This window comes from Glycine max, chromosome 5 (assembly GCF_000004515.6).
Source record: "Glycine max cultivar Williams 82 chromosome 5, Glycine_max_v4.0, whole genome shotgun sequence".
Taxonomy (NCBI): domain Eukaryota; kingdom Viridiplantae; phylum Streptophyta; class Magnoliopsida; order Fabales; family Fabaceae; genus Glycine; species Glycine max.
The window spans coordinates 38,786,999-38,812,276 of record NC_038241.2 but is presented as its reverse complement, the minus strand read 5'-3'; the positions used below and the strand labels follow the sequence as shown (position 1 = coordinate 38,812,276).

General features: G+C 30.4%; 3 protein-coding genes across 6 annotated transcripts; 1 reads left to right on the top strand and 2 right to left on the bottom strand.

Moving 5' to 3' along the window:
* Positions 1-2,038: 2,038 nt before the first annotated feature.
* LOC100804547 (protein P21-like) lies at positions 2,039-2,980 on the bottom strand. The gene has a single exon (XM_003525364.5). The coding sequence runs from the start codon at positions 2,875-2,877 to the stop codon at positions 2,203-2,205; it is 675 nt and encodes a 224-aa protein (XP_003525412.1). The 5' UTR covers positions 2,878-2,980; the 3' UTR covers positions 2,039-2,202.
* Positions 2,981-11,569: 8,589 nt separating this feature from the next.
* LOC100783514 (CBS domain-containing protein CBSCBSPB1) lies at positions 11,570-17,249 on the bottom strand. 4 transcript variants are annotated; one of them, XM_006580545.4, is made up of 15 exons: positions 16,806-17,249; positions 16,570-16,729; positions 15,679-15,838; positions 15,435-15,567; positions 15,210-15,347; positions 14,974-15,055; positions 14,747-14,860; positions 14,525-14,591; positions 14,294-14,399; positions 14,152-14,219; positions 13,292-13,401; positions 13,075-13,208; positions 12,450-12,535; positions 12,276-12,365; positions 11,570-11,912 (listed from the first exon to the last, which is right to left on the bottom strand). In XM_006580545.4, exons 1-15 carry the CDS (start codon positions 16,939-16,941, stop codon positions 11,736-11,738), a joined length of 1,761 nt encoding a protein of 586 aa, XP_006580608.1. In that variant the 5' UTR covers positions 16,942-17,249; the 3' UTR covers positions 11,570-11,735. The 4 variants fall into 4 exon arrangements, with proteins under 4 accessions (XP_006580608.1, XP_006580606.1, XP_006580607.1 ...); XM_006580543.4 differs by having other exon boundaries at positions 15,177-15,347; positions 16,806-17,247; XM_006580544.4 differs by having other exon boundaries at positions 15,177-15,347; positions 16,570-16,720; positions 16,806-17,247.
* A 4,970-nt stretch (positions 17,250-22,219) lies between these two features.
* Positions 22,220-22,922, top strand: LOC100805083 (uncharacterized). The gene has a single exon (XM_003525365.3). It carries the CDS (start codon positions 22,389-22,391, stop codon positions 22,698-22,700), a length of 312 nt encoding a protein of 103 aa, XP_003525413.1. The 5' UTR covers positions 22,220-22,388; the 3' UTR covers positions 22,701-22,922.
* Positions 22,923-25,278: the final 2,356 nt, after the last annotated feature.

Genomic DNA, 25,278 nt, shown 5'->3' with positions numbered 1-25,278 from the left:
TAAAGCTATGTATTTAAACAATATCTTTAAATTAGACTGGCCATTGATTTGATATTGAGAAAAGTTTATCCAGTCGGCCATCATTTTTAAAAGGAAGTTGGTGTTCAAATTGAATCTTAAATGTTACATTCATAAAATATGGACATAGATTAAATTGTTAGTCGAAAATATTGAAAATATAAAGTTTTATTTATTTATTAAGTTTGGGTTTTTAAAAACTGAACTAAATTTTATTTTATTATTATTACTTTTCTTATCGAGTCACTTTTGTGTCTTTAACATTATAGTCGGTAATCGTTAAGAAGAATGTAGTAGTTAAGAAAAATATTTATGGTTTATCCATCTTGTCTTTAAATTTTTTAATAAAAAATAGCATAAGTTGTAGTTTTGTATTATGGAATTGTTAGTGTGAGTATTGAGTAGTTCATTAATTGATAAATTAATAATAAATAAATTGTCACGTATGAATGAAAACACTGAGAATACAATATTTTAAATTAGCATCGGAAAACTAAAAAAAAAGAATTGTATAACTTAGTTGAATTAATTGGAGTAGTAGATTTGATTTTATTTTTTATTCATGAGAATTGAAGTTTACACATTTTATTCGATCAATTAATCTTTAGAAATATAGCCTTTAAATATAGTTTTACATATTGTTTGGGCTTTCTCAAATGCAATAGGGTGCTGGAATTAATTTTTGGAGGTAGAGGAAGTTTTAGCTGTGCACTCAGCATAGCCCAATTCTAATTTTGTCCTTGTGTAAAGAAGATATGAATAGCCCAAACGATTTTTTTTTTAATTTTTAAAAAATGTTTTAACGAATTTTTTCGAAATCTAAGTCTCAAAGTTATTAACATAATACTAAAAAAATTGAATATATAACTTTTAGGTTATTAACTAACTAATTTAATAAGTAAATTATAATATAAAATAATTAATGTCATTATATATAATGCTAAAATTTTTAATATATATCACAATTAATTTTGATGGATGAGACAGAGGACAAAGCTTTTAAAGGTGTCAAATAATTAATCCTTTTATTCTTGCATATATATATATATATATATATATATATATATATATATATATATATAGTAGGGCAGAAATGGTTTGTGTTTTCGTATAAAGAACACAAAATTTGTCCAATTAGTCTTCTCTTTTATCATGTAACTAATATAAATAATCAACTTCTTTTCGAAATTGACACCTTTGAAAGGGGTGGAGTTATTGAGCTTTGTGCATGATGGGTGAGACAGAGGGCAAAGCTTTAAATGCCATAACCTCATTGCTCCTTTCCTCTCTCAATGAATTCCTAACCAGATCTAAATACTCGACGACGAAAACATCTTTGATGAGCACAATGCTTCTCATTGGTCTTGACTAGAAATTTTCCCACTACTCTCTCTCTCTCTCTCTCTCTCTGCTTTTGTTGGCCTCTTTTAGAATTGCTTCCGATCAAAGAACGTAATTGGGTGTTGGGACTTCGTTTTGTTGGTTCCAACTACAAGTTGCTAATTGCTATGAAAATGTTGCAATTGGTTCTCTTTGGTGAAGTCATGAAAGGTTGGATTTAGAGGTAAGGTGGTGCTCTAAAAGGGAGGTAGGGGATTATTTAGTGTAAATGAATAAGAGGATTATCACATTTTGTCCAATTTGGATTGGTTTTAGGTTTAAAAATCGTTGGCCCATAAAATCGAACTGAATATCATCAATATGGTTGATAGTAAACTTAAGTAATTAAATGGATTAGCCAAATCAAACCAAGTAACTCAGGTTGGGGTGCATCGAGTTGATTAAATCTATGAATTTATTTCTTCCCCTTTCACGTCTATCTCTCAATATTCTCTCTTGCACTCCGGAATTGGGTTGTGTCCAACTTTTTCAATAGCATTACACATGGGAATAAGAAACTAGTTTGCGATCGTACGTACGGTAGAAGTTTTACTGTTTTTCACGTGAATTTATCATATAGAGGATTTTAGAGGGGAAAAAAATAAGTAACAAAACAATAAAGTATTGAAATGGAATTTCATTGCCCAAAGAGTTTAATATATTATTCATAAGTACCCCATTTCATTTAGAATAGAAGTACACACATCATAGACGAGGAGGGGCACGCAAAGTGCACACGCCTTATGTAATTTTATTGATCTTTATTTTAGTGCATATATTATATATTATGTAAGGTTATTGGGTTCAAGGACAAAAGACAACCCTATAGTCAGTCCCACCATTACAAGTGAAGGTGCTAGTTGGATCATCCTTGGGGTAACTATAAGCATCGGGGCACCTTTGCTTGAAGAATCTGGAATAATCAGTGGGCCCACAGCTACCGGAATTGCAACAGTACTGGTCGGTTTTGAAGACAGTGCAAGGGTTGTTGCAACCTCCTTGAGTCTTTAGCTCACTAGGGCACTGTCCGTTAATGTCCGCAGTGCAGCTTATGCCACGTGTGCATCCATTCGAGGTTGGACTAAAGTCCATGGGCACGTTAAAACCGTCGACGAGGGAGATGTCGAAGAAGTCCAAATTGTTGAACCCGTTCAGGCCGTATTCAGCCAGGGTGTTGGGAGGCGCACCGTAAGCTTTGCAGTCGAGGACACCCCCGCAGTCACCGGTCTGGCATCCACCGCGGCCCGAACCGTCGAAGTTGCAGCCGGTTCGGGCCCAAACGCGGGCCCCTTTCGTTCCTGCAGGCACGTCCACGGACCATGACTGGCCCGGGTTTAATTGCACGCCACCGCCAACAGGCACAGACGCAGCCCAGACAGTGTATGTGCATCGGTTTGTGATTTCAAACCTTGCAGCATATGCGGAAAAGGTGAAGCATTGAGCGATTACAAAGAACACGGCTTTTCTGAGAGCCGCCATTTAGAGAGTGTTTGTTTGTGTGTAGACACCAAGTGGCCTTATATAGACCACTTCATCCAACAAAAATAACGTTACTACTTACTAATTTTATCCATGATTAATTGATAAATCATCTTTAATACATTTTTTTTAGATATTCTTTTCATCCATAAAATTTAAATCTAAGACTTTTCTTTAAAAATTAAAACTTGAGTTTTATTCGGACCAATATATAATGTTGGTAGTAGAGCTTTACTTTATTGTTTCTCTAATTATACTTATAAATTGATTCGGATACTAAATTATTCTTTAAAGTTGAATTGAGTAGTTAATTTTTTCTTTTGTATTTCAAAAAATATTAATTTGGTATATGATGAAAATAGAGTTATTGGTTAATTTAATCTTTCACGTACGTTATAAAAAAAGGAATGAAAATATCTTCTTTTATCATCATAAAAAGAGGAAAATGGAAATAGTGTAAAATATTAATGCCGTGAGAGAAAGTTCACTCCCTTAGCAGTAGCAGCCAGAGACGTAGACCTTGGCTTTATATATATCACATCCAAATGTTAATTAATACTTAGTGAACAAAATTAGAAAAATATAGGTATGATAAATAATATGGTGTGATAAAAAGAGAGAGACAAAAAGTGTGGAAAGAATGTTTAAAGGATGGGGTATCCAATTATCATTACTCACAAATTAATGGCGTTGAAAAAATAGATATCCAACCTACTGTTTGTTGTTACTCGATACATCCAACCTAATATAAACTGTGGTAATTAAATTGAGAAATTGATAATTAAACAATTGAATATAAAAAAATAGAAAATGAAAAAAAGATTTTTTTCATTAAATTGTTTTTGGATCTTAGGTTGAAAATGGTTTTGATTCAAATTGAATCTAATAACTTTGTTGTATAGTCAAGATTATTCAATAATTAAATATATGTTTACGTATTTAAGAACATTTATGAATTAAGAATTTATTATTTGTTGTGTATTTGTTCTTTGAAATATTATAAAATTATCTTTAACTTAAACTTTTTTTGTGACGCCTTTAAATATATATTTTGAACCAAGTTATTAATTATTTATGAAACGTATTGATTGATGTTAGAGTAATTTGTGTCTTTTATCATTTTTTTGATATGACAATTGCTAAAAATAATCGTTTTTTTTTTATTGTTTGATATTTTGTGTATTTCACATTTATTTGTCAATAGCTAAACGTGATCCCTTTAATTTGTTGCTAAATGTATTTTCCTTTTTTCATTATTGATAACTTATTAAGATACTTTTCTTTTTTGGTCTCTTTTCATTCATTCAAATAGTAGAACTTTTTCTTTTCATTATTAGTATTTTGTTCCCCTATAACCCTATATGCTCTTTGTTTTCCCTCCCTCTGTTTGGCTCATCTTCCACTTCTATTCTATAGACATGCATATGTGCTAATAATAGCGTGGGGTCGGGTGTGGTGGTGATGGTGATCAATGAATCTGTGAGTGGCATCGCTGAAGCTTCCTGTTTCCCTTTTCCTAACTCTTTCCTTGGTCCATTTGTGATTTGTCTACTTAAACTTTAATTTGACGTCATATGATGATGTAATTGTAATGAAGACCACGATATTAATAAATTATTTAATTTTATTTTTTGATGAAAAATATTATTTGTTACGAAAGTATTTTTCGTCAAAACTCACTATCGATGATTTCAATCAAAAAGGGACTTTTAGGTTTTTAAACCTTTTTAACCAATATCTACTTTAAAAAATGAGTAATGCTATTTGATACGAGAAAATCTTTACAAAAATGAGTACAAAGCCATACAAATTCATAATCATACATGATGGGTTCCTATAAAAATTGTTTTTTTGTGTATCTACATATCCAATTTAACATTTTGAGTCAATCATATTGTTTTGTTAAACTTTCACGAATTTTGGTACTTACAATACATCATTTTCCTTTAAAAATCACCATCGTTCATTTCAAATTTCGTGCAATTAGTTTTCATAACAAATACCGTCACTCATCCTTAAAATGGTGTCGATATAATATAGACTTAAGCTAACAGATACAGATGGGTAACAGATGGTTTACATAACTATAAGAAACAGTTTCAGACTTATATGGATTGCTATACTTGCACCATTAACTGTTGGCGTGAAAGTTGACTTTCTAGATAAATACTCTAGTAAAAATAATTTATAAATATAACTGCCACTATAAAGAAGCATCACAATCTTGATACTAAATAACAAGAAATTCACAGCTAAACACTGTTTTTTTACTATAAAATTATAAACACTATTAAGATCTAATTTAATTTCTTTTTATCTCTATTTTTTTATTACATTATGTTATTTATAATAATACGATTAATATGGTAATTTTTACGTACCATTTTTTAATAGTTCGTTTTATAAATTATAGGGAGGACGAAAAAATATTTGCATTATATACGTACACTTAAAAATTTGGGGGACCACGGCCCTCCAGGTCCCGCATTCCCTCCACCCCTGCATAGACCTTGACTTTATTAGTTCCACATCAATACTCATAAATTGAGTTGGATATTAAATTAATCTTCAAAGTTGAAATTAGTAGCTAGTTAACTTTAATTTTTATATTAGAGAAATCATATTAATTCGTTATATAAAAAAAATGAGAAGTATTGGTTAATTTAAGCTTTCAAATATTAAAAAAAAGAGAGAAAGAAAGATTTCTTATTTTATTATCATAAAAAGAAGAAGGTAGTATAAAATATCTAAGGTGAGAGAGAAGATTATTCCTATTTGCTAGCATCCAAATAGACTAGTGTTAGGATGGGAAAATCTAAATGCCCCGACAATGCGTAGACCATAAGACTTTATTATTATTTGTACAATATTTCTATATTTGAATAATATACTCCATTGCTTGTTGTCTGTATCGTTGGCATTCAATTTCGCCAACAAAAGAAGTCATGCTATTTATTATTTTTATTGAAAGTGTCCAAACCGAAGACCTTGACCTTATTATTTCCACACTAATAGCCATGAAGTCAGTTGGATATTTCTCTAAAAAAACTGAGTTGGATATTAGTTTATTCTTTGAAATTGAAATTAGTAGTTAATTTATTTTTTATACTACAAAAATTATTAGTTTAATACTGTTCATAGTGAAAATTTGTTTTGAGCCTGCATGCACGCATTTCAATTTTTAGTGAAATTTGATGAGATAATTTTCCACGTTTGATTCTAATAATAAATATTTTTTTTAAATGGGACAATAAGAATTAATGAACTAGTATAAGTGCATGCATGCTTAATCCTGATCCGTGTTGCTTCTCGGTGATTCACGTCTGAAGGTAATAATCAAAGCATTACCAAACATGTTGTAAGTGCTTAGGACTAACTTGGTAGCTGACTCTATTAAATGGACTTCTCTAACTATGGATAACTATTATCTAACTTTATCTTTTCAAATCACTTCACTCGAAATCTTCATTATTAGACACTTAGTCACTCCCTTCATTAATTAGATCGTGTTACAAATTACAACTTTTCTTGTCTTATTCCTTGCATTTCAATATCTTGTCCAATTTTTGGCATTATTGCACCCATGCAAGATTTTAAAGCATTTTCTTTTGTTATTGACTTTGTCTTAGACATTTTCATCCCACCATAACAATATTCCTTATCTTCATCTCAAAACTTTTTGATTCGCTCAACATTGTTTTAGCGTTTTTTCGTATCTTCTAAGACACATCTCATCCAAGAGGTTAGCATCACCTTGTCATTTTCTTTTATCTTCCTCCAATAATTTTTGCTTAAAAGTCAAAAGTTTATCTCCCTAAAGTTGACACCACTTGATCTTTGGATTTGCAATTTTTTCTAATTTTCTGTTTATATACCTCTTGAAATGGACATCAAGAATCAATAGATAGGTTATGTTTTTATTTTTTTTTTAAATATATCTTGTGTTATGTAGTTGGATCCTCTCCTCAAATCACTTTGTGATCCTTAAAATATCCCATACCAAAAAGAAATCAATCTACAACTTTGAACTTTCACTCTTATAAGTGAAATCAATAATAGTTTTTTTTTTCTGACTTAGTTCTTCAAAACCAAAAACCACCATGGGCACTTTGTAAATTTCATTGATTAACTATCAACATGTCCATTAAGATCCCCACCTTAGAAAATCTTTTGTTTCCAAAAATTTTCCTTCAAAATAGTCTTTTTTTTTATTCGTAGAAATTAAATTCAAATAGTTAATAGTTTTACAACAACTCAACACACTGCTTAACTAATTGACCTAGAATTTCTTGATTTGTAAGCATCTTTGATCCTACTTGTGATACATAAATAAACACTGATTATATTGATAGTCACCTATGCCACCATTAATTTTAAGGCTAATATTTTGTCCCCAATTCTTTTTACAACACACTTTCTTTCTAATTATTGTCCACAATAATACTCGCCATTCTTTTTTGTAACTTTCCCTACGTAGAAAGCTTAAAACATGTAGTATCTATATCTATAGTTTTTTCTCCAAGTCATTTAGTCTCTTGTGGGCACAAAATGTTAACCAACTCCAAATCATGGTGTCAACCACCTCTGTAAACTTGCTTGTGAACAGTAATGAATCCAGAAATTTTATGTTGTGGGCACAATACAAATGTATATAAATTAGTTTGGAGTCTCATATGCTTTTGAATTATTTACCAAACTTTAAAGTTTGCTTTATAAGGGGACATACAAATTTTGTCGTCCATAGCCTAGCTAGAGCATCAAATTCTCACGTTGGTCACCATTGTTACACTACTCCACCTTTTTGTATTGCTCATCAACTTTTGCTAGAAATAATGCAAGTATGTTTCAATATATATATATATATATATATATAAGAAAACAGCAGTATTAATCTTACAATTCACATCGGAGTTATAATGTTATTTGGTGATTGAAAGAAAAAAATCTTCTTAATTAGTATTCTTATATATATATAGCGTTCGTATAAAATCTTCCTTAGACTCTCTCCTCCAAAGTTGACCTCGCCAACCAGTGAAAGGTATAAAGTGATTAATCAAATATATAAGCAAATTTGGCAATTTGCTTCACTTAACTTTTCTTGACTTCCCCTGGATCATTAGAAAGGGCTTAGAGAATTTCTAGTAGTCAATAAATCTTAATCACTGAGAACACAATAATTGAAAGGGAGTTGTTAAGTGCACCCAACAACTTTTAAAATTCTCGAAAGTGTCTCCTGCTCCTTCTTTCCCCCTATTCCATTAATAGTGTTTCCATTTACTGCACCCAGCTTTTAAAAACGGCACAATGCTTCCATTTGTGCATTCTCTCCTTCTTTTCTCTCTTTAGTGTGCAGTGTTTCCCCGTAGTTTGTTTGTTTCCTTGCGATGGGTTTGGTTCGATGAACGATTAGGTTCCATGAAGGTGATGGTACCGGTGTTCGGTGTTGCGATGGTCGGCGGTGACATATGAGGTACGCAATGTTGGGTGCGTTCTGGTGTATGGCAGATCACGCGGATCAAGTTGATCCGTAAGAAGTTTACGGATCAACTTAATCTGCATGTAGATTTCATTGCTTCGGATCAAGTTGATCCGTAAGTCATTTGCAGATCAACTTGATCCGTTTTGACTTACGGATCAACTTGATCCGTAACAGGCTCTATTTTTTGAAATTTTAAAGTTTAATTTTGTTTTTAAATTATTACTTTGTTTGTATTGTCATTTTTTATTTGAATTTTTTATACGTGTAGAATGAAATAGGGTTTTGACTTTTTACCAATGATGAGTTATTACGTATAGTTTTGTATGTTATGTGTAGTTCGGTTATGTGTTGTATGTCTGTGTTGAAATTTTTGATTTATTGTTAAGATGGACGAAGATCAGTGGATGTATAAAGGTATAATACCTGAAGAAGTTGATATGGATGAAAATGAAGAAGAATGTGGTGTGAATGAACCACATGTTGATTGTTCGGATGCGTTCAATACTTCTCAGGTAATAATGTTCATGATTGTGAGTGATTCAATAAAATGAATATGTTGTAGGAAACTAAAATTATCAGGATTGGTTTGTAGGTGTTTCATAGCCAAGAGGATGTTTTGCGATGGGCTCGATCCATTGCTTATGAAAATGGATTTGTGACGGTGATTGTAAGGTCTGACACAAACACAAGTAGTAGAGGAATGACTTTGTTTATGTTAATTGGTTGTGAAAGGAGTGATGAGTATAGGTATAGGAAGAAACAATGCGTTTGAAGAGACACTAGGACCAGAAAATGTAGGTGTCCCTTCAAACTTCGTGGCAAGCCAGTGGTTGGAGGACAAGGTTGGATGATGAAATTGATTTGTGAGATTCATAATCATGAATTGAGTAAGTCATTAGTTTGACATTCATATGTCGGCGATTGACTAAAACTGAAAAGACACTTATTGCTTATATGACGAAGTTAATGACGATTGTATGTTTTTAGTAAGCATGTAATCGAAATGGAAGATAATATGTCCTTGTTGCAAAATGAACATGACTTAATTGTCGTATTTGATGCTAATTTTATTTCTTTCGACTCTGTTTTAGTTAATGTAATATTTGAAGTTAATATAATGTTATTTTATGTTTGGAATGATTTAACGTTTGAATTCGTTCAAATTTTATGTTATTCATATTCAAAAATAAAATAAAATCTCCTTCTAAAATAAAAAAATAAAGGCACAAGCTTCTTGCGGATCAAGTCGATCCGTAAGATCAAGTTGATCCGCAAGTGACTTACGGATCAACTTGATCCGTAAGTAACTTGCGGATCAACTTAATCCACAAGCTGGTTACGAATGAAGTTGGTCCGTAAGCCAGTCACGGATCAAGTTGATCCGCAAGTTACTTACGGATCAACTTGATCTGCGATTGACTTACGGATCAACTTCATTCATAATCAGCTTGCGGATCATTTGCGTCAACTACGGATCAAATATAGCTTCTGCGGATCAACAAAAACTATGCGGATCACGTCATAGCATACACGAATCAAGCTGAATGAGTTGGATGCACAAAAATATTTTAAAAATACACGGGAGTATTTTTGCCTTTTCACATAGGGTGCTGGGTGCACCTAGCAACACCTCAACTGAAGATGAGAATCTTACTTTGAATCATCTTTTAGAATCTATGTAATAACTAGCTAATGGATGTTGCCTCGGTTATCCCTTGTGGAAATTGTGATCTTAAAGCTCGACCTATTGTTTGTTACATTCTCACTTTAGTTATTAAGTTTGGATAATATAAATAAGAATAATTAATTTTGGACATCATATATCATGATATCAAATCAGTTTTTTCAGTTCCAAAATATTAATATATTTTCTTATAAAAATAGTAATATATTTTAAGTTGACTCCAAGTCCTACTCAACTTTTAGAAATATAAAATTGATTCTTAGATTAATAATATAAAAATATTTAGTTGATAAAGAAATTTCAAACCTTGACATATCTCGTGATATTCATTTTGACTTTGTTGTATACCTTCAAACAAGACATTATATATATATAAGAAAAGTTCATCAACAACTTTATCTTTAATTAACTTTATCTTCAAAAGTGATGATGTAAGATTACCAGAATTTTTCTAGCAATTATTAAATTGTCATAAATTTTTGCCAAATATTTAAAAACAAAGAACCTTAAGAAAAATAAAGATGTTTCAGCCATGTACTGTTGCTAGAGGTGATTTTCACTAGCTGAGTCTAATGCCTTGTTCTTTTTTTTTTATCTTATGCTTGTCTTCTTCCTTTTTTTTTGTTCTTATTTAATAACAATCAAGAAACTGATAAAATTAAACTCATTTATACCCCATAAACAATATAAAAAAATCTAATTTAATTAGTTAAGTAAGATATGTGAATTATTGTACTTATTTGTTTTAAGGATAAGAAAACCATAAACAATCTCCTAAACTACCCACAAAATCTTTTAAGTCTCGAGAAATATGTAACTTTGTGAATATCCAACTACAATCAATAAGAAACGCAATATATATTTAAAATCAGAAATTGCATTCAATAGCTGTACGTGGCAAAAACATCTTTAAAAAAATGTTGGTTTAACAGTGTCAGAATTTTTGGTGCTTTAATAACTGCCAATTTTTATTTTGTGATTTTACATCGCCAATTTCAATTTTGTAGCGATGTTAGTGCCCTTAAGTTATTTGGTAACTTGGCAACTGACAATAATAAAGATTAAAACATAAAAAAAAAATTGTCATAAAGACTAAAACATAAAGGTTTTTACGTATAGAAATGAAAATGTAAAATTTTGACAAGTATAGGGACCAAATAATTCATTAAATCATTGAAGCCACCAGCTCAACATAAATCGTCGTACTTATAGCCAACCACTGCTTACTACACAAAATAAGACTTGGGTAACTTAATAAACGACATCAGTTTAAACCTAACTACAATTGTTCTAATCAAACAAAGCAGCTTACAATAAACAATTACTGATTGATAAATTGCAAGAGCGATTATCAGATGAAAATCATTGTTTCTTATCAACTCAATCCCGATTTCTGATTTAATTATTAATAACATATCATAGAGTTAGCAGAGATACATATGGCTGTTTTTAATTCTCGTGTTGATGAGGCTTCTAAACCCGTGAATTACAAATTTACAAGCTGCAAGTAGTATTTATAGACAGCGGAATAAAAATGTTGTTCCTTCCTTTCTCGTATAATATTCGAATACAAGTCGATATACAAAATGTCAGAACTTACAGATTGGCAAGTGCTAAAAGTATGCCCCTCCTCCTAAGTTCCAACAGGCTTCAGTTTTGGCCTCTACCCCCCAAAAACAACTCAGCTTCTTCCTATCATCGACTTCGCCTCACAAACGCCAATAGACCTAAGGCAGCAACAACTGCAGTTCCAGCAGCAATGGCACTGTATGCCGATGCCCATGCTTCTGAATTAGCATATTTCCAACTTACTGAACTTGAATCAGTTCCATAACCATGTGTTCCAGAGTAGTCTAAATGCAATCTCAATCCCTACAAAATTCATCAATTCAAAGTCAAACTTATCTGATACTATCAAGGGTGATAGGTTCAAATCCCACTCAAATGACAGCAAGCCTTAGATGATTGCTCGCTAAAATGCTATGAAGCAGTTTTTCAGTTGAACGTATCTAAGGTTCTGTTACTAAGCAGAGTTTAAACTTCAATCCCTTGAACCTTTATTCTATCCACACATTTAAGTTCTTTAACCTTTTAAGACTATTGATTCTTGATACTTACAATGAACATTATAGATTTTTCTATTCCCATATGATTTTAAAAAAAATATGAAAAAATCATTAATCTAAATCCAGATTTTCTTCACACACCCCTTCCCCCAATTCCATTTAATCATACCTTCAAACCAGCCGTCTTCGCGTGGTCCACAGCTGCAGCAAGATCACTGTCCGAAGCCAGTACAACTTTATCATTGTCTTCATCTTCATACTACAAAAAAAATTGACCAGCTTGCATTAGGAAAACGAGAAAAAAACTGACTGAAGAATATAAATATAACATCTTGAAACTTACCAAAATTTGGGGCAGGTTCATGGGGTCAATATCATCACCGACTCTCTGAACGATGGAAGTTATAACCTCTGCCAAGCTCCGAGTATCTGAAGTTGAATACAAGCACATAAATCACTCAACTTACACTTTTTTACGTAATGTATAATTAACTTGAAAGTTGAAATAGAGCTACTTCGGGCAATAAACAAGTTTCTGGTACAGCTTACAGAATACCCATTATTACCTTCTTGCTTTCTTTCTCTCCTTTTATTTTTCAAAATGCATTATTATTTATTTCATCAAAACAAAAACCCAAGTATACGTCTTTGCATATCAATGTTGAACTACAGAAGTTTCTCACGTCTCATCACCCATCCATTTCTCCTTCTCTGTCTCTCTTTTATTCATCTCAGTATTAATAAGGCACAATCCCCTATTTGAATTATGGGATGTACAATATGTGCAGCTAACATTACTGAAAACTACAATAATGAATGCGAATTTACTCATCAATAGACTGAAAGCATGCGATATGAGCATATATTGTAACCATCATTGGCACTTTTGCATGCTAAAAGAGATAGAAGAGAGGTAAAGCACACATATACGCTAAGACATGATTGGAAACATGTAATAGTTAACATACCGCATGTGAACCTATGCAATCTGCCCTTCCTGTCTTGTAATTTGAACGAAAATACGTTCTGCATGCTTGACGTAAGATAAGAAATGGATCTCCCTGTTTCTCCTCCCTCGGAAATCATTTTCAAGGAAGCCTCGCTGTCATGTCAATAATAATATGTAATTAAACTAAAATATTGAAAATATTTTTTCCTAACAACATCGACGCATGTATATATAACCTTTGTGAATCCTCATCCTCCTCATTTGGAGCTAAGGCCATGGCCGAATCCCAAAATTTTTGTATCATGGAGTTGGCAGCTTCGTTGTTAAAATTGGGCGTATTTCCGACCTAATTAGTGAAGAAAATGAAACCGTCATTACAAATGACAAAAAAAAAGATCATGGAAGCCGAAAAAAAATTGAATTTCGGTGTCACGTAGTCTTCCTATTCAACATTAACATCAGCAATGCTCCAAACCCGGTAAGTGAAAGAAACAATTTCAGTTTTTTAGTCTTGGGAGCTACACATTGCAAGTAGGAGAGGGAAAAACAGTTGAATAAGTGCCCTCTGATTTCATTTGGTTTTCAATTCATAGCTCATCGTTTCATTAGTATGATATGCCACCTCCTTTTCTATTCCTAATACCCAGTTCCATGCTTTAAGCACATTTAAAAAATAAAAATTAGTTAACATCGGTTAATCTTTTGTTGCTAATCAATTATCAAGCTTTCAGATTCTTATATTCCCAAGAAGCTTAAGCAAATGGGTAAAAATAAAAGGTGGCAATTTTCCCCCAGGTTTAAAACCAAAATGCTAACTGAAGACCCACTCATCATTAATATGCATACATATTTAGATATCAATACATGTCAGTTCATATCTGAAACCTGAATTTATTTGTTGTTTTGTTTTTTCATAATCTGAATTTAGTTTAACATCAAAACAATCAATTAAGAACATGAAAAGTACCAAGTTTTGCTGACAATAATTTGCTATTACTTACAAATAAACAGCCTCATACCCCATTTCAAACAGGATTCAATAAAAGTTCAATGCACTCAACCTTAGTGGGTATAAACACAGTCAAAGAAAGCATACCTGACTAGCTGTCGCCACAGCCGCATGCGTGATATGAATCACATCAACCGTAGCAACAACAATGCCACCTGTTTTCAACCACTCAAATCAGAAATTACTAATACAAGAACTTTTTCCCCATCTCATATACTATCTATATTACCTCTATTAACCACAGGAAGATGCAAAAATTTTCCGTCATGCATAGTGTGAAGTGCATCGACTATTGGTGTATCAATTGTTCCACATTCTGGATTTGGAGTCATGACCTGTAGGATTGTGTTGACTTTACGTCAAATAAGAGGGACTACAAACGATAATTGAACGAACGCTCAGAAAGACTACTTTTCCTTCTAAAACATGGTGGTCCTAACGTCACTGGATCTAGATGTACCTTCTCAACAAGAGTTGACGATGGAGGAAGACTCTGTGCTATTACCCGCATCAAGATATCCTTTGAACTGAAATTTGTATGCAGGTTATAGTTCATCAAAACTATTCCGATGATAAACGTTAACAAAAATTTAATTTTTCAGTATAAGACAAAAGTAGAAAAGGTGTAACTTTTCAGAAAAAGGGGACTGGTGGCAATGCCCATATATAGCAACACACTCACGTAAGAATACCACAAGGTTTGTCATCAATCGTCACAACAGCTGAACTTGCACGAAGTTCAAGCATCTTCTTTGTTGTAGTCAAAACCGAGTCTGTTGGTGAAACTGTTACAACCCTGGAAAGTGCCACTATCTGCTGAATTAACTTGATATAATAACTTCAAGCAGGCAAACAAATTAAATTTGAGGCAACTTTTGTTCAGCCAAAACAAAAGAAGGTATTACCTACTTTGAATTCTCAGGAATAATTGTAGACAAAGATGGCTTAAATATCTGCTCGCGAAGAGTCTCCATGAATGTCGAATTGGAGGCTGCACAAAGACCAAATGAGTGAAAAAAAAAATATGTAGAAACTGGCAACCTAATTAACTACGCTGTCCAATTATTAGAAATAAAAATTAGGCATACAAAAAAGAAAGTAACTGTACAAACCAGGAGTAGATGTTCCCCAGTGTTTTTCGATACCTTCAACTGCTGCCGCAATTGCCTTTCCTTTCTCAGCTGCCCTTTCCATACGGGCAATGGCATCATACAAACACTTTGCTATGTCAAGTATGGCAACTACTTCTCCATTCTCCACCACAGGTAAATGTCTGAACCTCCCTGAAAACATAATCATCTTTGTATTTATTCAAAGGGCACCGTACCGAAATAGTAATTAGCATGTGCCTATCTCCGTGTAATACCAACCTTGCACCATCTTTTGGAGGGCTTCCACAGCACGAGTATCAGAAAGGACAAATACTGGATTCCTTGTCATAACCTTGGAAACAGGTGTTTCTTCGAGATTAACTTCACGAGCAATAACTCTTGTTGCTATATCCTTAACCACAAAATTAGAATAGCAAATTAAGTATGTAAACTAAAAACTGCAGAATAGTTTACAAAAAAATCTTTCTTGTTAATTAATGGGTCATAAAGTCCAATAACTTACCTTGTCTGTGAGGATTCCACAGAGCAAAGCATTAGAATCAGTTAGTAATAGAGCATCAACTTTGCGAGCAGCCATCCTACGGCAAGCTTCATAGACGGTTGTTGTTTCAGGAACTGTCAATGCCTTTGAAAGCCGCAATGATTTCACAGTTCTCTCTCCCCTGATCCAATTCCAAGTAGAAAACAATGGCATCATCATCACATGATTTAAATGATAAAACCATAATAGCCATTTACTGAATCATCTCTTCTTACATATCAAAGCACGAAGCCATCACAAATTTGGGTAAAATTTCAAATGAATCATTTGAAAGCATTTAGCAGTTGCCTAGTGAGTGCTGCATTAATTATTAACTCCATGTAATGAATCAATTAGCTAAATGTGAGAATATGTGTTTCCATAAAGTGAAAATCACAATTCACATGAAAACGAAGAGAATAGTTATTCATTATAATATTTCAATTTGCCTTCATCTTTGGAATCGTATTTTAGCTTCTGGAATGGACAGAATTAACATGTATTTTATATTATTTAAATGTTTAATGTAAAAATCGTATTAAAAAAAAATTGGGTGCATACTCATAGTATAATTTAAATTCATAAAAAAATATTTTTAAATATATAGATTAAATGATAGATTAAAAATTAAAAACTGTATTTAAAACACTCAAGTTGAAAAGGAAAATCCTAATAAAATTGTGAATTATTCTTTATATATAGCTATTCTAATTATAATATACATATCGTTAAGCACAGAACATAACTATTATAACTTGTATATTGAGAGAATTTACAATTCAATTAAACATGAAACATTTGTCCAGAAAGCAAAAGGCATATATAGATGAGAAGACCGAAGATGAAAAAAGGAGAAAGAGAAGGAGAAGGTACATGGTGCGCGGTGAGGTAAAGGTTTTACGAGCAATAAAGTCAGGCGTTGAATGCTCAGAGCCAAAGGCTTTCTTCTTGGCCCGCGTGGGGCTATTGGACAAGGAACCGTTCCTTAAAGAAGAACCACCGTGACTCGACATCTTCCCGAACACTACCTTAACTTAACCGTGGAAATTCAAATCAAATCAAAACAAATGGAGGAGAAATTAAAGGAAAAGATCGAAATCATAAATGACCTAGAAGAGAAAAAAAGTGTTGACGCGAAGCAGCGAAGACGAACGAATCGGGAATGAAGGGGGTGGGGACGGTCGGAGAATGAGAGAAGCCGGTGACCAGCCGGTGAGAAGAGAAAGAGAGATCGAGAAGGAACATTGTGGTTGTGGCGCTGCTTGAAAAAAAAGGCGGGGTGGTCGGAGAGGAGAACTTTAAGCCGATTCAAATGGGGCCAATGCTATTGCTACACGTCACCCGCTTTTTTTTATTTCATACTATTTAGTACATTTATTGTTTTTTTTTTTTGTTCCAAATTTACTGTCGTAACAGAAATTGCGGTAAATTCAACACCTGCTAGTCTGAAATGTGAGGCTAAGGATGGCAATGGAAGAACGTGCTCTGTGTCTCTGATGTGAGGAAAGAAAAAAAGAAAGAAAGAATAGCCGTGTGTAATTACATTTATGGCCTCTTAACAAATTCAGTTATGTGGATATTAAGATCCGTTCGGGATGATATGTTGTCTTTTTGAAATTTTGTAAAATCAAAATTAATTTTCAATTTCAATCTTAAAATCATGTTGCAAAATAGAAAAGAGAAATTTATGGTTCTTGAGTTTCAGATAAGTCTCTCTTTGTTGTAACTAACAATCCAAAGATGGAAAATCAATTATCTTTTATCTTAATTACTCAATAAATATTGGTCTAATAGGTAAAAAACAAAATAATATTTCACAAATATATAAATTTGATTTTCACTATCAATGTGAGAATTTTATTAGTTTTGATTTAGGTTTGTCTTAACCTTTGTGAATTCTCGAAACCAAATTCATCTAAACTTTTTTCATACAAAAGAAGTTCAATATATGTATTCAAGTTTAAATCATAGTTTAAAAATTAAACCAATGATTGATCCGATCAAGATATCTGGTGAATGATTGAAATTGTGGATCACTAGTTGACTAATATGTTTATATTAATAAAAAAAATTACACTCTATCTTTTAAAAAGGAAAAAAATTACATCATAAACTAATATAATTCCACTCATTCATTCTTTGAGTTAAATTTCATTGACATTCCTCCATGAAGTTCTAAACAAAAAATTAGATAGAAATTACTCATTAACATGTAGTGCTAACGAGTATGAAACAATAAAATTATTTTAAAAATTTAATAACTTTATGTGTTTATATTTAGAGGAGGGATCAACTTATTCTAAGCATAATTTTAAATTATGAGTAAGCTGATCCCTCTCTCTCTATATATATATATATATATATAATTTGTCATATAGTTATCCATAAAAGTCTTGTAACTTAGTGATTAGTCTTTGGGCATTTGAATTTGAAGACTTATGATTAAATCTTGTTGGCATCAATCATGCCTATTTTTAAATTTAAAAAAATAAAGACAACATGCAATAATGGTATATTAGGTTAGAGGAAAATGGCCAACCATGTTTTGTGTCACTTAAAGGTGTTGTGGTGGGAAGGATTTGGGGATAATGATACGGAAAGGGGAAAGAGCATCAAGGTTTGATTGTGATAATGATAACGATTAAAAGTAATGTAAACTTTTTGAACACATCTTCATGAATAAGTTAAACATGGTTACCTTGGATTGCATTGAGTTGAGTTTCTAGGTCAACCGCCTATCTATAAAATTGATTGGGTAGTAACGGATCATATTGGATTAAATATACACACAATCCAATAAGTGATCTAACTAAAACATCTTAGTGGATAATAATATTAGACAAATCAATTAGATGGATTCAAGTTTTTTAATAATGATTAAGATAATTTTTTATCATTTTATTTCTTTTGACAAATAAATTTTCCTTTTGTATATTTATTTTATGTTATTGTCTTTTATCATTATTAACCCTAAAAAAATTCCTCTATCATTATTAGATATAAATTTGATGGTGAATATAAGTGTTTTAGAGGCAACACGCTACAAAGGATTAACATGTATATGTTCCTTAAGCTCTCCTTTAGAATGATAAAAAAGTGAATCTATAAATAATAATAAATAAGAAGTGCCAAATTAAAATATTTCAAGGAATTGAGAACATTTGACGTGAACTTTATATAAAAAAAGTTAAGTTATTTGCTTTGTTAATGATAAGAATAATAAATGGCTAACTAGTATGAAAAATAAATTGGAGAATATATTTGAAAACTCAAAATAACAGAGAATGAAAGTATAATTTCTCAAATATAGTTTTCTTTATTTAAAAATAAAACTATCAAAATGTATTTAAGATTGAGTATTAAAATTATTTTAAATAAATATAATTATTAATAATTAATTATAAAGCCTTTTGTATTTAAAAAAATAACTTAATATGTATAAATAACTATTAAATATAACGGTGTCTGTGTATTTTATAATACTACCTCCGGTCTATGTTCCTTACTGTAAGCTTCAAATAACTATTTCATTATGATTAAGAAAATTAATTAATTTAGTTGAGATAAAATTATTTTTTTCCAAAGTTACCCTCAAAATAAAATAAATAAATGTTCTTGGGTTATATTTTTCTTATTATCACGTGATTCTAAAATTAACTTTAATTAAGGATATTTTTATAAAAAAATAATTAATATAAAAAATATTTTAAATTGAACTTTACAAATAGGATCAAATTACACTTTTAACTTGCATCTTATAAGGTCCAAAGGGTAGTATATAGAAATAATTAACAGTGTCAAATTACACTTTTAACTTTGGATTGATTGATCTATTTTACATAAAAAAATTGATAAATATTTTGATTACAATGTTCTTACGAGAATTAAAAGTTAAAACTACTAATTTAAATATATGCTGAATAATTATACATTAAATAAAAAATCACTATCATAATATTTAAATTAAGCTGACATGCAAATACACGGTTAACCTAACTAAATTATTTTAATACACTGTCATATGTTTATATGATTCCTAGAAGTTTCGCAAATATTAATCAAGAGACAAATATATTAGTGATTAACGAGGATCAAATTGCAAACCTTCTTTTAAAGTCAGAGTCATAATCATGCAGCTGCACTACTTCATTAACAAGCTTGTAGCCGTTGATGCAGCTATTTCATGCCGTTACCTCTTCAATTAATTGAAAGGTTTGCCTATCAATTAATAAAAAAGAGAGAGAGTTATTCTTAGAGTAAAAACCTTCGTGATTTGATGCAAACATGTTTGGCCTTTTACGACATAAAAACGAAGAAATAACTACTTACTATTAGAAGAGGCTGAGTGTAGGAAGCCTAAATCACTGACTCATCAATCCAAGGGTTCATCTGTTTTACATTAATGTTGAAAGAATCATAGCTGAAAAAGCAAGTTCAAATATAAATATGTTTTGTAAATCTCACCCTCAGAATTTATTATAACCAACAAAAAACTAAAATGTTTTACTAATACTCAACATTGCCGTTGAAATGAGTTCTTCGCCCCCACAATACAAAGCCACGCATTTTTTGGGAGATGAATGCTAATACAACACTTTCTAAAATAATTCTTTTTATTATTATCTGAAATCTATTGAGAACTGTAGATTTGCGTAAGCTTTAATTTTTAATTATTTAATAAATATCACTCTGATTTTATAATTGTCAATATAATTTAACCAATAATAAAAAAATCTATCAAAAAAATGTGAGTATAATTTGGTGAAGAGTGATAGTATTTTTTTTCGAGGAAGAATATAAAAACATGCAACTGCAATATTTTAAAATCCAAGCCCATGTTCTTCAGTAGGATCCAAATTCGTAACTTGGAAACAAAATGCAAACCATAGGCCATAGCCCACAAGAGTATAAGACAAAACCGCCAAAAGGATAGCACTAAACTGACCCAGTTTTAGCGACTATATTTTGCATGTAAAAAATAAAAATGTGATTCTCTGTTACGATTAAAAAAATTAAAATAAATTTTTATTAAAGACGTTTATCTGTTATATCAAAACTATAAAAATCAAATATTTTTTAAAACTAAGTTATTTAACAAATTTAATATTTTTACACCATGTATTAGCACATTCATGATAAAATTCTCTAAACTATTTTAGTTTTAAATATGTTTTAAGTCGTAAAAATTGCAAATTTTAATTTTAGTAAAATTGTCAATTTTAATCCTCATAAACTTAATTATCTTAAATAATATCTCTTATCATTATTTAATGATAAAATAATATTATCTCCAATCTTTTGTATAAAAAAACAAATAATTAAATCGTCTAGAATAAAAATAATAATTAGATTATTTACTTAAAATTAATATTTTATAAAAATATTTTTATTTTAGTAATATCCATAATTTGATCTTATATACTACTAGGAGAATCCTAATAACATATTTTCTAACACACATTTTATTATTGGTTAATTTTTTTTTTTGGAAATTACAAAATAATAATAGAGTCATTTAATAAGATGTGAGACCTAATTTTTTTTAATTTATAATAAATTTTAACCAACAAGATAAAGTGTGTTTAGAATTGTTAGCGCGCATTTCCCCATATTATAAGAAACATAGGACAATCAAATACCAAGGGAAATGGTGATCACATTTAATAATATTGTAAATTCAAATTTTATTTCAAAAATTTCATTAAATTTAAATGTTGTTACTAATAGTCACATTTAATGTTAGGATTCATAAGTCAAGGAGCAAGTGCATAACAAATAGAGTTAACAGTGAATTGAGAGTATAAAAGAAAATTAACTTTTAATAAATTTAAAAAGTATCCATTATTTGTTATAATTGGGACAAAAAAATCAATTTGTTGTTTATATATAAGACTAGAAGTAATAAACTTTTACTAATAAATTTTATTTATATTGTTAATAGTCAAAAATGTATTTAATTGTATAATAAAAAAATGAGTAAATGTTTTTTTATTGATAAATATTAATTGTTAATTTTTTTAATGAAAAAGATTTAAACTCACAATTTCTCTTTTTCATTCTATCTTTAATCATCAAATTAATCTTATAATTTTGAGTAAAGGTCTTATTAACATACTTCACCATAAATTAAAAATGTTGAAAAAATAACAAAGGATAGTATGTAGTTAGATGTATCATGTGAATTATTTTGAAAATGAAAATTGACTGACATGTTTAGAAGAGAGTAAAGAAATTATTAATAATAAGAAGAAAATTGATAAAAATGATAATAAGTTAACGTGTGTTTGAATAACTTACAAAATCACGATAAATTAGTATGATGGTGTAAGTTAACATTGATTTTGATTAAATTTTAGATTATTTTTAAAATCACCATAGAATCAAATATAAAACATAAAAATCATGGTAAACTTGAAGCAAGTATAACTTATAATAATCATTGGTAATTGCCCGCGTCTGATTTTCAATATCTAAATAGATGAAATAACAAACCCTGAATGTTATGACACTTATTAAATAATCAAAATAATTATAATTATAATTTTTAATACCAATCCAACGACAATTTCTTATCTATATCACTTAAACAGATATTTTCAATAAAAATAAAAAAAGAATTATACAATGAATATAGAAAAATTGGAAAAGTAGTAATAGTAAATATTTATTTAATTCCGAAATGGCATTTAAGGATGCTGACACGTTTAGCGAGAAGGCGAAGCATCCGTTTCCGTCTAAGTGACTTTGTCTACTTGTGTCCCCCAGAAGCCTTAAAGCTCTTCTCTGCTTTGAAAATGGCTGATTGGGGCCCGGTGGTGATCGCAGTGGTGCTGTTCGTGCTGTTAAGCCCGGGGCTTCTGTTTCAGATGCCAGCCAGGGGAAGGGTAGCAGAGTTTGGGAACATGCAAACCAGTGGGGCCTCCATTTTGGTTCACGCCATCATCTACTTTGGCCTCATCACTATCTTCCTCATTGCCATTGGCGTTCACATCTACACTGGCTAACTCCTGGATCTGGTTCAGTTTCACCCATCTATGTTTATCTCTGCCTTTTAATTAGTCTTTTTAGCTTTACAATAATTTCCTTGTTTGATCTCTATGTATCTTATGTGGGGTTGGGTCATGGGTGCCCAGAAAAAAACAATAGATTCAGATAAGGATGATGCTGCTGTGTGTGTTTTTTTTTTTTTTTTATCAAGATAGTATGGATCATGATCCTTTTTGCTTTGTGACGGTGAACATTATTTACAACGTTGGTATTATTATTATTATTATTGCTTTTGCAATCTCTTTCCTGGATTGGCCAATTGAACGAAAAAGGCAAACATGTAAAAGTCACCCACTTAACGGCCCTTTCCTTGCCTTCTTTTTTTTCTTTAAACAGTTTTTCAATTAAAAGCCTTTTTTTCAATAATCTTGCTAATCAGAACATCGGTTAAAGAATTAAAAAAAATATTTAATGTAAAATTCAAGAACATACAAAAATCACGAACCGCCTAACTTTTTACATTCTAATAAAAAACTTTCGATTACTTTAAGTTTTTAAAATAATATTCTTAGGATATAGGTCATATATAATTTTTTTTATAGTAGTATAATGTTTTTGGAAAGTTGGATATATTTAATCGAATGTCTTTTTGAAAAGTTTTAGACTTTTAGACGAACGCTCGCCCCGTCAGGGTTAGCTATTTAGGTTTACCCGGTGAGGGGCACCCACGTGGTTTCGTACACCGAAAGCGTAGCATAAAGTAGGACTCCTTTATTGGCACTCTTATCCATAAAACAATTTTGAATATGACAACTATTAATCAATTTTATTTTTGAAATTAATATTATTAATTAATTTGGTTCTTAATAATAACATTACAATATTATTTAACTAATTTAGTCTCTAACTTTAATATATTAAAGTTTTTTTTACTGCTGGTATATATTAAATTTAGAGACTACTACTCTAATAGTATTTGATTAGAATTAACTTTTACTCTCTTTTTAATTAAAAAAATACAATATTAGTAAATCACAAATTATCATATACACTACATTTCTAATTAACTAACCGTGTAAAATTATTTATATTCACCATCTATAAAAGTTAAATTCAATACAAATATCTTATAATTAATAATTATTAAAGTCAACAATTGAAATTATGAGTTTTTATAGCAAAGACTTTAATAGCCTAATAATTATCACTTTTAAAGATTAAATATTTTTTAACCATAATTTTTATTATAAAATTTATATCCGAGATCTTAATAGATACAGCTTAAATTTACTTGGATCAATGTAATGACAGTAAAAAAATAGATCCAAGCTCATATTTACTTGATTAATATAATCACAGGGACATTGTTTAAATAATATATATATATATATATATATATATATATATATATATATATATATATATATATATATATATATATAATAACGTTTTATTTATTGATTTTTAATTCTATTTTGTAATTAATGATAGTTAAAAAAGATGAGTAATAACAATTTCCTCACTCAAAAAATAGTCTTACCAAACACTTTATTAGTTAGATTATAAGCTTTTCAGCTTTTTAATTCTTTAACTTATGACTTATAAGTTTTCAGTTAATTTATAAATTAGTTTTATCCAACATATAACTTTTTACTTCTCTCCCATATAACCCGTACTTCTGTTTTATTTGTTTCGCATCTCACACACTTTGAAAAATATTAAATACTTATCAGAGATCGGAATTTGATTCAGTTGATTAAAGATGTAGTCATTTTAATTATTAAAGGTCGGCATCATTCGACTCATCCGAAAGTAACATTCGAGAGGGCATTCCGTAAATTTTACTCTTTACTCACATAATAACAAAAGTTTCGTGTAACTCACAAACCTAAAATATTTCAACATCAATAACCAAATCTTTAAGAAAATAAAAATAAAACACAAATTGAGTCTGAAACATTAAGGTCTTAATGGTAAAAGCATAAATTATTACGTTCACACTATTAAGGACTGTAAAAGAAAATCTAAGCTAAATGTTCTCCCTTGCTCATAGTTCAAGGTCTCGTAACCTATCAATTTGGAATATAACTTAAACTAATGAGACTGGGTCTTAGTAAGTATCCTAGGGACAACAACACCGTATAGTTTCTAAAACAAGACATATACACTTGACACTTTCCTCTCGAAAGCATATCATCATCAACATATAATCATATCCTTAATCACGTGTCACGCAAAACATCATTATTAACGTATAATCATATGCTTGATCATGTGCCACACACAACATAATGTTATAGATTTGGTATTACTAGTATTTTAACAACATTTTATGAAAAGTATTGAAATTAAATAACTGTTTATCAAGTACCTGTGAACATGTTCGTTATAAGTGATCTATTTTTTTTCAGTAAACACATGCATGTATATTATTTCTTTTCATAGGTTCCATATAATATAAATTGAAATGTATGTTTTCAACTTCGCTATTTTTTTTTTGTAATTTTATCAATTTTGATTAAACAATATTTTGACTTTCCAATTTTAAAAGTAAACTAATTAATTTCTAACTCCAATAAACCAAATCCTTACATA